General features: G+C 39.2%; 1 protein-coding gene across 1 annotated transcript; it reads left to right on the top strand.

Moving 5' to 3' along the window:
• Positions 1–1638: 1638 nt before the first annotated feature.
• Positions 1639–3228, top strand: LOC108679283 (dentin sialophosphoprotein-like; the record flags this gene model as incomplete). The annotated part of the gene is made up of 2 exons (XM_018167879.1): positions 1639–2395; positions 3074–3228. Coding segments are annotated over 2 exons (912 nt in total), but the record flags the coding sequence as incomplete, so codon positions are not given.
• Positions 3229–15358: the final 12130 nt, after the last annotated feature.

Genomic DNA, 15358 nt, shown 5'->3' on the forward strand with positions numbered 1-15358 from the left:
GAATTATTTCCTAACCTAACTTAATCTAACCTAACCTAACCCAACCTAACCCAACCTAACGTAACCTAACCTAGTAATAAGTCATGTAAAAATCTGTAACAATTCATGCGGCTGCGTATCGATAATTAATACTCACATTCCAAAATTCGAGCAGATCCGTTAAGTATTGAAGGAATTATGAGTGTCCCAGTTGCTTAAAAAATACGTTTATTGGTTTTAATTAAAAAATAATTCATGTAAAAATCCGTAATAATTCCTGCGGCAGTGTATCGATAATTAATACTCACATTCCAAAATTCATACAGATCCGTAAAGTATTTAAGGAATTATGAGTGTCCCAGTTGCGTGAGTCCGCAGGCGAGTCCGCTGGCGGGTCCGTAGAATTGTCGATTGAGTCTCGAGTTGCAATGCACAATCACTGTTTTATGAAAAAATTTATACCTTTGATCGATTTCCAACTATGCACCCTTATTCCAATAGGAGTAGAAAATGTCATAAATTCGAAGTTTTTTCCTCGATAAATACTTTCAAATTATTCATACATTACAACATTTATTCATAATTCCCTAGGGATATTAAAACAAATTATTTCTTATAAGATTTATCGAACGTTTTCATAGAAGGCAATAAAATGAATATACATTAAAAAGCCATTCTGTATAAGTTAGAGTCTCTATAAATAACTGCAATCCTACCGTAATATCAGGTTCGGGTTACAAAATTGCGCTCATGTTTCCTTAACCGTGTTTATTTTTTTATAACTTAATTTATGCCACGTGGCTGACCTATTAACAGCTCTGACTTGAGATGAAAGAACTCCGACTGAACACCAGCGGATCCTCAAGAACCATAAGACGACGAATAAACTCGTACACGACTCGAAGAAGCTTTAGTAAGTGAATCGCTTTGCCTACTATATTGGTTACAGAGTTCAGATAAGTAATCGCGCTTCTATTATTATCTAGCTCTATTAAATTGCACGGGCCATACAAAGAGTTTAATTTAGCTGCTACGTTAACGCCTCAGTATACCTACTGGTTTAATCATGAATGATCGATAAATCGACGCAGCGCTTGAATCTCGAAGATGAGTTGCAGCCATAAATAGAAGCAGGAGCTAAGTGGAAACCCATGAGTGATTGTAAGAAAATGTTCAGACGAGTTATAAAGACCCACACGCTAGTTCATTTTTATATGTTGTGCCATCTCAATTTAATAAGAGGTTTTACACCACCATTATCAAGCAGAAGCAGTCACCATTAACATGCTTCTTGTCTTTACTTTGAATGATTTTGTTCACGGCGTCACCTCGTACGGATGGACATTGTATTAGAGAGATGCCTTAATACGAAGTTAGTTATTATATTATCATTATATTATAAGTATTATTATATTATTATATTAGTGTGCATTTGAAAAAAATGAAAAATTGATTATATAGTACGAACCTGCCAAGGAAAGGTTTTCTCCCGAAAAATATCCTGCGTATAATTTAACGATAAGTAACCGGTACCGTTACGTCGAGAGAACGTTTTTTTACGAAGATTTTTCGAACAGTGTACGGTGAAGGAAACGAAACATAGGACGATATTTTGGCAGGGATATTTGCTTATAATGATAGGCTGGGGAATTTTTTTAGGTAAGACTCAGCGTCGGGCCAGACATCGCAGTTCCCAGCAACAGATCAGACATCGCAGCTCCCAGCGACAGATCAGACATCGCAGCTCCCAGCAACAGATCAGACATCGCAGGTCCCAGAGCAGCTCCCAGCAACAGATCAGACATCGCAGCTCCCAGCGACAGATCAGACATCGCAGGTCCTAGCAACAGATCAGACATCGCAGGTCCCAGCAATAGATCAGACATCACAGCTCCCAGCAATAGATTAGACATCGCAGCTCCCAGCAACAGATCAGACATCGCAGCTCCCAGCAACAGGTCAGACATCGCAGCTCCCAGCAACGGATCAGACATCACAGCTCCCAGCAACAGATCAGACATCGCATGTCCCAGCAACAGATCAGACATCGCAGCTTCCAGCAACAGATCAGACATCGCAGCTCCCAGCAACAGATCAGACATCGCAGTTCCCAGCAACAGATCAGACATCGCAGTTCCCAGCGACAGATCAGACATCGCAGTTCCCAGCAACAGATCAGACATCGCAGGTCCCAGCGACAGATCAGACATCGCAGCTCCCAGCAACAGATCAGACATCGCAGTTCCCAGCAACAGATCAGATATCGCAGTTCCCAGCAACAGATCAGACATCGCAGCTCCCAGCGACAGATCAGACATCGCAGCTCCCAGCAACAGATCAGACATCGCAGCTCCCAGCAACAGATCAGACATCGCAGCTCCCAGCAACAGATCAGACATCGTTGGTTACATTATACGTTGGCAAAGATCTTGAAACGGGGTAGTTTGAACCATAAAAAACACGATTCATCATATTTATGTTGTTTATTATATAATGAAATCAGTGATCGTTTATTTGTAATGATAAAGAGAGGTAATATAATTATCATGACCAATAACTATTCTTCAACAGATATGAGCAGGCCAAAATTGTAATGTTTTCAATTTTTTTTTGGTTTCAAATTGTAAATTGGTTTCAATTGTAACGGAACATTTAAATTGTAATGTTTCACAAGGCCAGTCTACTCGCCACACTTCGTTTGAACGCATTATTTTAAACACTCTTTTCTATTACATTGAAGATATGAACTTTATATTCACTCTGATTCTGAATCTTACTTTAGCTTCAATGCCGTATGCAATTTCAACTCAAATTTTGTTATGTTATAAAAGTTTGAAATGAGATTAGAATTTTGCTGTAATACCCCACCCATTATAATTTCATCGCCCTCTTTAATCCCATTGCCATATATAATTCTACCCTAGAATTCAATCTCAACTTACACTTTAATTTCGAGCCTAACTAAAACTTTATGCCGACATGAACATATCCACAAGTTTGGCCATAACCCTGAGATTCAACTCATCGAGATGCCTTGTACGAATATTTGGATGCCTGAGGCTGCAATTAAACCTGAACTTTGCCTCTGCCTCAGACGGTGAGACGGCGGCTGAGGGGAGCAGCCTTCGTCTCACCAGTCACCATAGTCGTCTCACCACGCCTAGCTCGTCTCACTATAACGTTGACTCGTCTCACTACTCTGTTCAACTCGTCCCACCCCGCCTAACTCGTCTCACCATAACGACTTAACTCGTCTACCACCTTTAACCACGTCACACCCATTCTGAAATCCCTCCAACACATCGCACCTCCTCCCACCTCCTCCCACCTCCTCCCACCACGTCTCACCTCAGATATCCCCCCCACACGACATCTCCCCAAGTTCCCCAATAATCCCGGCAAGTTTGCCATTAAAACGAGCGACGCGTGCACCGCGATTGCTGGACAGTTCTTACCTGGGTTATGGGGGACCATAAAAGAATATGGCCTCCTCCCCGGCCTTTTATTACAGCTAATTCTCAAGATCATCCACAATTATATTCTTAATGAAAGTATTATTTACAATCAATGTCATGTTAATGGCTGAATAAATGCATTGCGAATGCATGGCAAAGCTAGCATGCTGATGAATTGCTTGTCTCTATTTTGGGAGGCTATGATCGCTGTGGCGTGAAATTCACGACAAATAAAATCGTGAACATAACTTACTTCAAAGATGAGCTGTTAAACGCTTTTTGAGACAAACAGAGATACTTCCCAACCATCAACAGGCAAACAGCAATGGTTCCCAACCATCAACAGGCAAACAGCAATGGTTCCCAACCATCCACAGGCAAACAGCGATGGTTCCCAACCATCAACAGGCAAACAGCGATGGTTCCAACCATCAACAGGCAAACAGCGATGGTTCCCAACCATCAACAGGCAAACAGCGATGGTTCCCAACCATCAACAGGCAAACAGCGATGGTTCCTTCTGGGCATCAATATATCAATACTGATAATTTTGGGTCCGCTATTTCAAAGACGCAATGTTTGTGCGTGTTTATTTTTTCCAAATTTGGTGGCGCACAGTTTAAAAGAAATTTAGAATCATCTGCAAAATAATAAAATTAAAGACGAAATTATACTAAAAATAGTTATAATTTTAAGATAATAATTTTAACATGGAGGCCTAATGTGGGTACCAATACCATTATATCGCAAGTAGATTTTATTGATGGAGTTAATGGATATATTATAATATGCAAACTTGCAGTAAGGTCCTGTCTGAAAGTAGCAAGTCTCACCGACCTTGCGAATAGTAATTAAAAGAATATTACCCTTCAAATATTATTATAAAATAACACCTACTTTAAAATATTACCTCTTGTGATATTTAAAACAAAATGTAGTCACAGGTAAGCCGTATTAAGTTGCTTTTTTGACTATCCCAGAAGTCGAAAAAGGTCCTTGTTTAATTTATTCGATGTTTTCCTTCAATATTCATCTTGATAATATTGTCCATTAATATAATATTCTATAATAATTATATTCTATTATAATTTTATATAATATTCTCAACCATTCCACGCAATTAAATCTTATATCAGTTTCACACGGCACAATATTCTGAATTATACGGTCACGTGGCTGTAAAGTCCCTTTTTATTCAGTTTCACACGGCACAATATTCTAAATTATACGGTCACGTGGCTGTAAAGTCCGTTTTTACAGCGGTGCCACATCAGCACGCATTGCCACGTTAACTGCTTGCCACAGCATCTAAATGTGAGGGAAAAGGCAACGTCTTCCCCTCAGTTTGCACTGAACATTTGAGGGCAAATATTTGGTTGCGAGGTTCCATGAATTTTTGATGTGAGACGTGGAGAGAACTCGCACTCTACAGCTGTGGCCTCAGCAAACACTTAACTGGCATTTAATTATTAACAGCAGGGGCTGGATGATATAATGACCGGAATTGAAATGAGATAAAAATAAATATCAAGATAAAAATATCATGACAGAGCATAATAAATAAGCATGAATATGATATATGAAAATAATAAACAATTCAAAATAATGAAGTTAGAAATCCTGCCTGTTAGTTCGGCATTGAGGAGTCTTTAATTGAGTCTGTCATACAAATTGTTATCCATAATCGAATTTTCATCAACATTTGCAAAATTTGCATGAATATCTTTTAAAAGTACAGTACATATTTGCCTTATAAGCTACGTAGATCACATGTACAACACAGCACGGCTGTACATGTGGTTTATAAGCTACGTGCATCGCATGTACAACACAGCACGGTTGTACATGTGCCTTATAAGCTACCTGGATCACATGTACAACACAGCACGACTGTACATGTGCCTTATAAGCTACGTTGATCATATGTACAAAGTAAATGAAGTGTGACTTGAACTTCCCGTAGACTTTATGTTATTTCACTGCCGGTGCAGCAAAAGCCGCAGCTGGCAGCGATGTACAATTAAGTAAATAATTTATTCTAACAAATCAGATGAGATTTTCTCACAATCACTCGTAATTAGAGCGAGGGAGCGTTGGCAAAAGCCTGCATTTTGCTGCCATTGATCTCTCCATCAAGATTTTTACGGAAGTCGAGTTCATGTTCTGCATAGAGGCGGTCAGAGGCGGCGATCCATTGTGGCCTGGGACTGCTATGTCCCAAACAAATACTAAGCATACTAAGGATACTAAGGATACCTCCGCGGTGTTATAATTGTTCTGCTTCTCGGCCGTAATGCTATACTCAGACAAATAAGTGTGACTATTTCAAAATTAAGTTGCTTATATAGCATTTTTTGTGGGTCATCAAAACCCAGTTTTGCCCAGCTAACTGGTGGATCTGTGTTATGTGTGCTTTCTGCTCGTACTGTGGGAAAGAAAGCGTGTCATTACGAAAGAATATGACTCCTGTATTTTTCTATGTGTTATTATTAGATGACAGGATTTACTTGTTTACACATGTGCGATTTTCTATGAGTATATACTAGCTAATCTTTCAATAGTACAAAACTGGCGAGGCAGTAAAGCTGTCATGTGTTGCGCTCTATCTACCTAAGGCATGTAACCATTCACTTTACCGGGTTTAAATAAGAGTGCTCGAAAATATTCTTGAATTAAACTTAAATAACCAAGTGGCTATGATCTATGATGGATGCTTGGATCAGGGCATGCGGTGAAGTCATACATTTTGTGATGAAAACAGCCATTCACTCTGCTGTGTAACTCATACATCAGTCAAGTCATTAAACACATTACATGATGATTAAAACAGTCCTTCACTCTGCTGTGTAACTCATACATCAGACAAGTCATTAAACACATTATATGATGATTAAAACAACCCTACACTCTGCTGTGTAACTCATACATCATCCAATTAATTAAACACATGATTGCTTGTATGCTAATTGATGACAGAGACGATATTCAAAATATTTTTGAAGAAGACATGAGGCATTTATTAGGAACTTTCATTGGAATTTTTGGTAAAGTTGCGATGTAAGCGAACAGATGATGTAGGGACATGGTATTTAGCAGCTGCGCACCTAAAGGTGATTTTTAATTTAATGTTTTGATCCTATTGGAAACGAGAGCTTTGTATAAAATATCATAGAAAAGATTTTATTTGATTTACTTGTTCCGCAACATCCTCCAAAGCGCTAACAATAATATTTTTAATCCAGTCAACAAATCACGGAACGACATTTGGATATTTCGAATAAAATATCATATGACATTTAGCAAACATGATACGCTTGATGTTAGCATTTAATTTAAGCGAATTATTCCTATTCATACTGTGCATATATAGTAAGTAAAAAAGCGTTTGTCGGTTTGTTCACTTTTTATATTGCCGCGTCAAACTTTAGCATTCAATTTAAGTGAGTTATTCCTATTCATACTGAGCACATATAGTAAACGAAAAGCATCATTAGAATTTTCGTTCATTCTCTGTCGGTTTGTTCACTTTATATCATGCCGCGTCAAATTGAACGTAACTTTGTTCATGTTCTTGGTAATTCAATATCCCGGCCGAAGTTGCGCTCGACTGTACGACAACTAATGATGCCACGAGACCGTAATATCACAAGCACCGTAACTGCACTATCACCGCCGTAACGTTACCTGCGTTAGTGAGATATGCTAGTGTCGGGGCCCAGTTAGTCGGGGTGAATTGGTCGCCAGGATCCGGTCTGATTAAGGAATTGGTCACCAGACCCAGGGTCTGATTAAGCTGCGTCTCATTAATGAAAGCTCATTAGAGCGACTCTACTTTGCTGTCCTCGTAACTTTGGCGACGCCATGTTATTTCAGACATGTTCAGCCACGAAGGCAGCGTAGAACATCAGACATGTTAATCAACGAAGGCAGCATGTAACATCAGACATGTTCGTCAATGAAGACAGCATGGAACATCAGACATGTTCATCAATGAAGGCAGCATGGAACATCAGACATGTTCATCAATGAAGGCAGCATGTAACATCAGACATGTTCATCAATGAAGGCAGCATGGAACATCAGACATGTTCATCAACGAAGGCAGCATGGAACATCAGACATGTTCATCAATGAAGGCAGCGTGGAACATCAGACATGTTCAGCAACGAAGGCAGCGTGGAACATCAGACATGTTCATCAATGAAGGCAGCATGGAACATCAGACATGTTCATCAACGAAGGCAGCATGGAACATCAGACATGTTCATCAATGAAGGCAGCGTGGAACATCAGACATGTTCATCAATGAAGGCAGCGTGGAACATCAGACATGTTCATCAATGAAGGCAGCATGGAACATCAGACATGTTCATCAATGAAGGCAGCATGGAACATCAGACATGTTCATCAATGAAGGCAGCGTGGAACATCAGACATGTTCATCAATGAAGGCAGCGTGGAACATCAGACATGTTCATCAACGAAGGCAGCATGGAACATCAGACATAATCGTCAATGAAGGCACCATGGAACATCAGACATAATCGTCAATGAAGGCATCAGACATGCAGACATAGTGACACGACAACCAACTTGTATCGAAGTTGCTCATTAAATCCAGAGTCCGCATGTCTTAATAGCCTTCAATAGCTGCATGAGATTGTATTGTGTTCGTATCTGTTATAAATATTGAATGATATTCAATGTTAATTAACAGACGAGCTGGACGAGCTACACGCTAATGAACTGAAATTGATAATCATGCAAGATGGAACATCTTAATTTCTTGTCAAAAATCATCGGAGGAGTGACGTCATTTAACAGGCTGATTCACGGAAACTCCCAGATTTGAAAGCTAAATAAAAAAATTCTTTCAACGATATCATTACAGTATAAATTTTAAGAAAAAAGGCGCTACCTAAATTTTGGCATCATTTAATTTTAAAGATAACATCGGACAAAAAAATTTCCCTCATTGCCAATGCATTCAGTTAGTCGATTTTTGAAATTTAATTCAATATATTCAAGCATATTTACGGGTATTCAATTCTTTACAATGACTGTCTAAGGACCCTACCTCATTTGAAGAACATCATACGCCAAATAACCATCGCCAACATACTCGTCAATTTGCTTCAGCGAGTTAAACGGAACTTCAAAAATTTACTAACTGAATGCATTGACAATGAGGGAAGTCTTTTAGTCGATGTTATCTTTAAAACTAAATGATGCAAATATTCAGGCATAGTCTTTTTCAATAAAATTTATATGGTAATGATATCGCTACAAGTGCTTTTCTTATTTAGCTTTCATATCAGAAGGTTTAAGTGAATCGGGCTGTAAATACACAATGAATTAATTCTAATTCAAATTTACACGGCATCCTAAAAAGCACCAGCCATAGTCTCCCGTCTTGGCTACCGCAATGACAGCATGTCATTGACGGGACGAGAAATGACGAGAAATGACGATGAAGTGCCATAGAAATAATATAATTATAGGAGATGAGACATACGACACGAAAAGTTCTATTAATGTTCAATGCTTCATGACCAATTATATGGAGGTCTCAACTCGAATTCTTTATTTTAATATTTATTGAGAATTACAGTAAGGTAATTATTGTTTGGAAACAAGAGTTCCTGAACAAGAGTTTGAGAACAATAGTTCTAGAAAAAAAGTTCGTGAACAAGAGTTCTGGAACAAGAGCTCGAGAACAAGAGTTCGTGAACGAGAGTTCTAGAACAAGAGTTCCAGAACAAAAGTGGGAGAACAAGAGTTCTAGAAAAAAGTTCTAGAACAAGAGTTCTAGAACAAGAACTCTAGAACAAGAGTTCGTGATCAAGAGTTTTGGAACATGAGTTCGGGAACAAGTGTTCTAGAATGAGAGTTCGTGAACAAGAGTTCCAGAACAAGAGTTTGGGAACAATAGTTCTAGAACAAGAGATCTAGAACAAGAGTTCTAGAACAAGAGTTTGAGAACAATAGTTCTAGAACAAGAGATCTAGAACAAGAGTTCTAGAACAAGAGTTTGTGAACAAAGAGTTCGAGAACATGAGTTCTTGAACAAGAGTTCTAGAACTAGAGTTCTAGAACAAAAGTTCTATAACAAAAGTTCTAGAACAAGAGTTCTAGAACAAGAGTTTGAGTGGCAGATGCACAGGAGAGACTTGGTGCAAACGCATTTACAGTCTCAGGAAATGAAGTTTGCAGCGGCATTCATACGGAAGTTTGTCGGTAACGCTATTTGGACCTGCCATACAAAACGCTCGGTGGTGACAGCAGCTGTCACTTGCACACACCAGAGCTGATATTCTCCTGCAGGAAGTAAATAAATTGCAGGAATTTATTGAAAGATTTACAGGAATTACAAGCAATATAAGACACGTGCGTTAGGAGGCCTTGAACAGTTCAAAATATCAAAGGACGCTTGTGATAAAAAACGAATTTAGGGAAATTCAGATGTGTAAAACTAGAAAATTTGCATTGCATATAATGAACATGGAACTCTTCTCGTAGAATTATTGGTAAATATAAGGTATAATAGTGAAAAAGGAATGATAATCAATTGATACTACAAAGAAAAATACTAATAGTTCTGTTGAGTTAATTATGGCATGGCATTCAGCAATAACACGGCATTGTCAGTCAGCTTGGTCAGAAAATAACTGCGTCTATTACCCCTACATGACAACAACAACAACAACAATATAAATAACAAGATAGAAATATAGGTATTAAATACATTAATAACATGATGAAACATCATAGAAATAAGGACAAAAACAGTTCTAACATTATAAGTAACAACACATCTGTAGCAAACCTAACGATCCAAACACAATAAGTATAGCGTCAAAGTAATAAATGTAATAATAATATCAGTAAACAACAAGACAAAAATAAGGACAAACACAACAGCAAGAACAATAGCAGCAGCAACAGGGGCGGCGATCCAACAGAGATAACAGCGAGAACAACAGCGGCTGACACCTCAGGGCTGCGTGTGGTGACAATAGTGACTGGTAGTGGCGACAATAGTGACTGGCAGTGGCGACAATAGTGGCTGGTAGTGGCGACAATAGTGACTGGTAGTGGCGACAATAATGACTGGCAGTGGCGACAATAGTGACTGGTAGTGGCGACAATAGTGACTGGTAGTGGCGACAATAGTGGCTGGTAGTGGCGACAATAGTGTCAGGTAGTGGCGACAATAGTGGCTGTAGACAATAGTGACTGATAGTGGCGATAATGGTGAGTGGCGGCAGTGGTGACAATAGTGAGTGGTAGAGAATAACATTATTTTTTAATGCTATCATTGTAACTCCGTGTCAGTGAAGGAAGTTGAAGTAAAGAAACTTGTCCTAATAAACTACTATAAAAACAATTATTACAGAAAAAACATGAAATGACTTTGTATGAAATTCGAAAGCATGAATGTACCACGCACGTTAATAAGCACGGCTAATAGACGGTCACTGTTGACAGATAACAGTGATGGTTGTGACGCTGGCTAAGGACATGCAAATCTCGACTTGCTTTAGATAACATCTGTAATTCATACCATCGTCTAAGTGCAAACTCTAGAACATTTGTTGTCAAGGCGATCTGTTTATAATAACTTATTATCAATTTAGTTATTCCATTTATGGCGTATTCAGAAACTCTGAGCGACTACAATACCTCACTTTAAAACTTGCATACTCACTTTAAAGTTGTAACTTTGAATTTTAAAACTTTGAAGTTGTAACTTTGAAGCCTTTACCATATGGCGAGAGCCTGGCTCCGACATGCCGCTGAACTCTGCGTATGGAAAGTTTACCTGCTGATTGTGACCAGCTGATTGGATCTGGTGGCCAGCTGATTGGATATGGTGGCCAGCTGATTGGATATGGTGGTCAGCTGATTGGATCTGGTGGCCAGCTGATTGGATCCGGTGGCCAGCTGGCCACTTGACCAGCTGATTGGATCTGGTGGCCAGCTAACCAGTTGACCAGCTGATTGGATCTGGTGGCCAGCTGGCCACTTGACCAGCTGATTGGATCTGGTGGCCAGCTGATCACTTGACCAGCTGACTGGATCTGGTGGCCAGCTAAACACTTGACCAGCTGATTGGATCTGGTGGCCAGCTGACCACTTATCCAGCTGATTGGATCTGGTGGCCAGCTGGCCACTTGACCAGCTGATTGGATCTGGTGGCCAGCTGACCACTTATCCAGCTGATTGGATCTGTTGGCCATCGGTCGGCCAGTCATGCCGGACCTCGGACAGCGGCGGGATTTTTTGCTCAGTGTGCGGCGGGCGGTGGTGGAGTGAGGGCGTGTGCGGCTGGCGCTCCAGAAGTTATTCAGTGAAGCTGTGACGCGCTGGAGTCGCATAAGAATTATCCTAAGATAGGCAAATTAAGTGCGCAGTGAAGGAGCACACGCTCAATGTCAGCTCACCTGTACATGAGTGCGCTGAATAATAAGGAAAAGTATGGACGTGAATTTAGATGAATTTGATTTTTTAATGCAGTGCTTTGATGTCGCACGGCTATTTTTGAGCATCCAAAATATATATAAGTTTTAAAATTGTTCATAAAGATATAAGAAAGAGAAGCGATATATTTTACTACGTATATACTTGTAAAAGAGAGTTTTATTAACTTTTATCCCGAAGTACAAATTTATAGCCATCGATGAAGGTTATTTATTCAGGCTTTTTCTTCAACGAAGAAATAATAATTAAATAGTAAATAATAATAGTATTAACAAATAATAATAGAAAAGTAATTAAAAAATAATGTAAAAAAATAATTCGATGGCAGCCAAGCCTAGAAATTGTTTAGTTTTAGCATAAATCTTAAAATAATTTATTTTTTCGTAAACGCAGCAAGGAACATGACAACAAAAATCTTCTTAGAGTCCCAGAATGTTTCTAATTTTGCAAGCATGAACTCGCTTGCAAATTATTTATTCTTCAAGAACAATGAAATGATGGAATAATATACAGGGTGACCCAAAAAAAGTTGGTAAAAGTAAAGGCTTATAACTCAAAAAGTATTAAACGTAGAAATATGAAATAGAAACCACATGAAAGAGTATAACTTCAAGTTTTATTCAGGTTACAATAAATGTTCAAAATGACCTCCTCGCTGTTGAATACAGAGCTCAATACGTTTTTCAAAATTTTCTGTTACTGCAGACAACTTATTAAAGTATTAATGTCACTTATTCGCTTAAATCGCAAGTTGACTAAAAATTTAAAAGCAAAGAATAGTCCATAAAGATTCATATCTTTATAGAAAACGTTTCGGAGTCCAGCTCCATCGTCAGTTCGTAGAATCTAGAACATACATAGAAAGTCACAAGTTAATACAATTGAAAGCACAGAACACAAGTAGAACCTAAATTTACAAGTAATAGGGCATAAAAACCTATCTATTCACAATTTCAAGGGGATAGGAACTCACTGCTGAATTTGCAGACAACTTATACTGGTCAATAAGTGCGAGAGCTTCACGAATTGCTATCTTCAGATTGTCAATGCTGCTTGGTCTTGTACTGAATACTTTTTCTTTCTATAAATCTATAGGAAGAAATCCAAAGGCGATTCATTAATTCTTTCTTCAATCTTGGCAATGTTTTCTTCTGATCTTCCAGTTCTTTGCCGTACAGAATGACCTTTATTTTGATTCAGGATCGTTCCTTTATCTTTCCACTGACGTATCCACTTCTTGATTGTGTTGAGACTATCTTCTTGTCTGTATTTAGTGGAATAACCTCTCTTTATTTTGGTTGGTGAAGTTTTCAGGTAAAATTGTTCGACAAAAAAAACTCGTTGCTCAGAATTTAGCTGCATTGTAGGGGGAATCTTGATCTTAAAAAAATGAATTTTAACTATGACTCATATAGAGAACTTTGGTAATATGGAGACCAAATAAAACTTGAAGTTATACTCTTTCATGTTTTTTTCATCTTTCTACGTTTAATACTTTTCGAGTTGTAAGCCTTCACCCGCTTGTACCAAGGGTTAAACAAAATAAAAAATACGGCCATTGTTATGATGTTTGTGAGCATTCTGGTCAGTAGTGCTTATAAGATTTTTTTTTCATAAATGCTAATTTATGATGACTAACTAATTTTTATTAGGGAAACTGAAAACTGGTTCCGTTCCCCTCACTGTTGTCCTGTTCCCCTCACTGTTGTTCACTGTTGTCCTGTTGCCCTCACTGTTGTCCTGTTCCCCTCACTGTTGTCCTGTTCCCCTTACTGTTGTCCTGTTCCCCTCACTGTTGTCCTGTTCCCCTCACTGTTGCCCTGTTGCCCTCACTGTTGTCCTGTTCCCCTCACTGTTGTCCTGTTCCCCTCACTGTTGTTCTGTTCCCTCACTGTTGTTCTGTTCCCCTCACTGTTGTTCTGATGTTGTTCTGTTCCCCTCACTGTTGTCCTGTTGCCCTCATTGTTGTTCTGTTCCCCTCACTGTTGTCCTGTTCCCCTCACTGTTGTCCTGTTCCCCTCACTGTTGTTCTGTTCCCCTCACTGTTGTCCTGTTCCCCTCACTGTTGTCCTGTTCCCCTCACTGTTGTCCTGTTCCCTTCACTGTTGTCCTGTTCACCTCACTGTTTTCCTGTTCACCCTTTCCCATTCTCAGCCTTCTCTGTTCACTGTTCCCTCCGATATAATATTCTTATTGTTTTTTCTTCTCCATTTCACTGTTAGTGTTGTTCAGCTTCAGTAAATTCATTCATGGATTCATGATTCAGGAGATATAAATATAATGAGTAGCACATTAACAACAGATAAAATATAGAGAAGTAAGTCAGTAGTTGTAAGTAATACTAACTTAGTATTGCTTAGTACTTACTTATTACTTAGTAAGTAATACTAACTTGGTATTACCTAATACTTACGTATTACTTAGTAAGTAATACCTACTTAGTATTAATTAGTACTTAACTTAGTAGGTAATATTAGATTTTTATTACTTAGTACTTACTTATTACTTACTAAGTAATACTAAGCGATTCAAGTACGTTAGTATCCTCTACAATGCGCATCTGCTTTTGTTCTGAAATGTAAATTAAAAATTAATAGATGTAAATGTTTTGGCGAGACTTTGCTAAGACTGAACAAGTTGACAGCGCACGTAGGATTTATGTGCGTGCGCGTGCAGGATTTATGCGCGTGCGCGTCCAGGATTTATGTGCGTGGGCGTGCAAGATTTATGCGCATGTGCGTGCAGGATTTATGCGCGTGCGCGTTCAGGAATTATGTGCGTGTACGTGCGCGTGCAGGATTTATGTGCGTGTGCGTGCAGGATTTATGTGCATGTGCGTGCAGGATTTATGTTCGTGCACGTGAAGGAATGTGCGTGTGCGCGCAGGATTTATGTGCGTGTGCGCGAAGGATTTATGTGCGTGTGCGCACAGGATTTATGTGCGTGTGCGCGCAGGATTTATGTACGTGCGCGTGCAGGATTTATGTGCGTGTGCGTGCAGGATTTATGCGCGTGTGCGTGCAGGATTTATGTGCGTGTGCGTGCAGGATTTATGTGCGTGCGCGTGCAGGATTTATGTGCGTTTGTGAATGCTTTCTATCAAAACGTAAGTATTTCTATCATTTTGGCGAAAGATTTGGAGTAGGTTTCCGAAATGTTGGAGTTGTTCTCCGAAATGTTGGAGTTGGTCTCCGAAATGTTGGAGTTGGAGTCCGAAATGTTGGAGCTTGTCTCCGAAATGTTGGAGTTTGTCTTCGAAATGTTGGAGTTGAACTCCGAAATGTTGGAGTTTGTCTCCGAAATGTTGGAGTTGAACTCCGAAATGTTGGAGTTTGTCTCCGAAATGTTGAAGTTTGTCTCCAAAATGTTGAAGTTTGTCTCCGAAATGTTGGAGTTCGTCTCCGAAATGTTGGAGTTTGTCTCAGAAATGTTGGAGTTTGCCT

This window comes from Hyalella azteca, unplaced genomic scaffold, assembly GCF_000764305.2.
Source record: "Hyalella azteca isolate HAZT.00-mixed unplaced genomic scaffold, Hazt_2.0.2 contig15175, whole genome shotgun sequence".
In the NCBI taxonomy this organism is placed as follows: Eukaryota; Metazoa; Arthropoda; class Malacostraca; order Amphipoda; family Hyalellidae; genus Hyalella; species Hyalella azteca.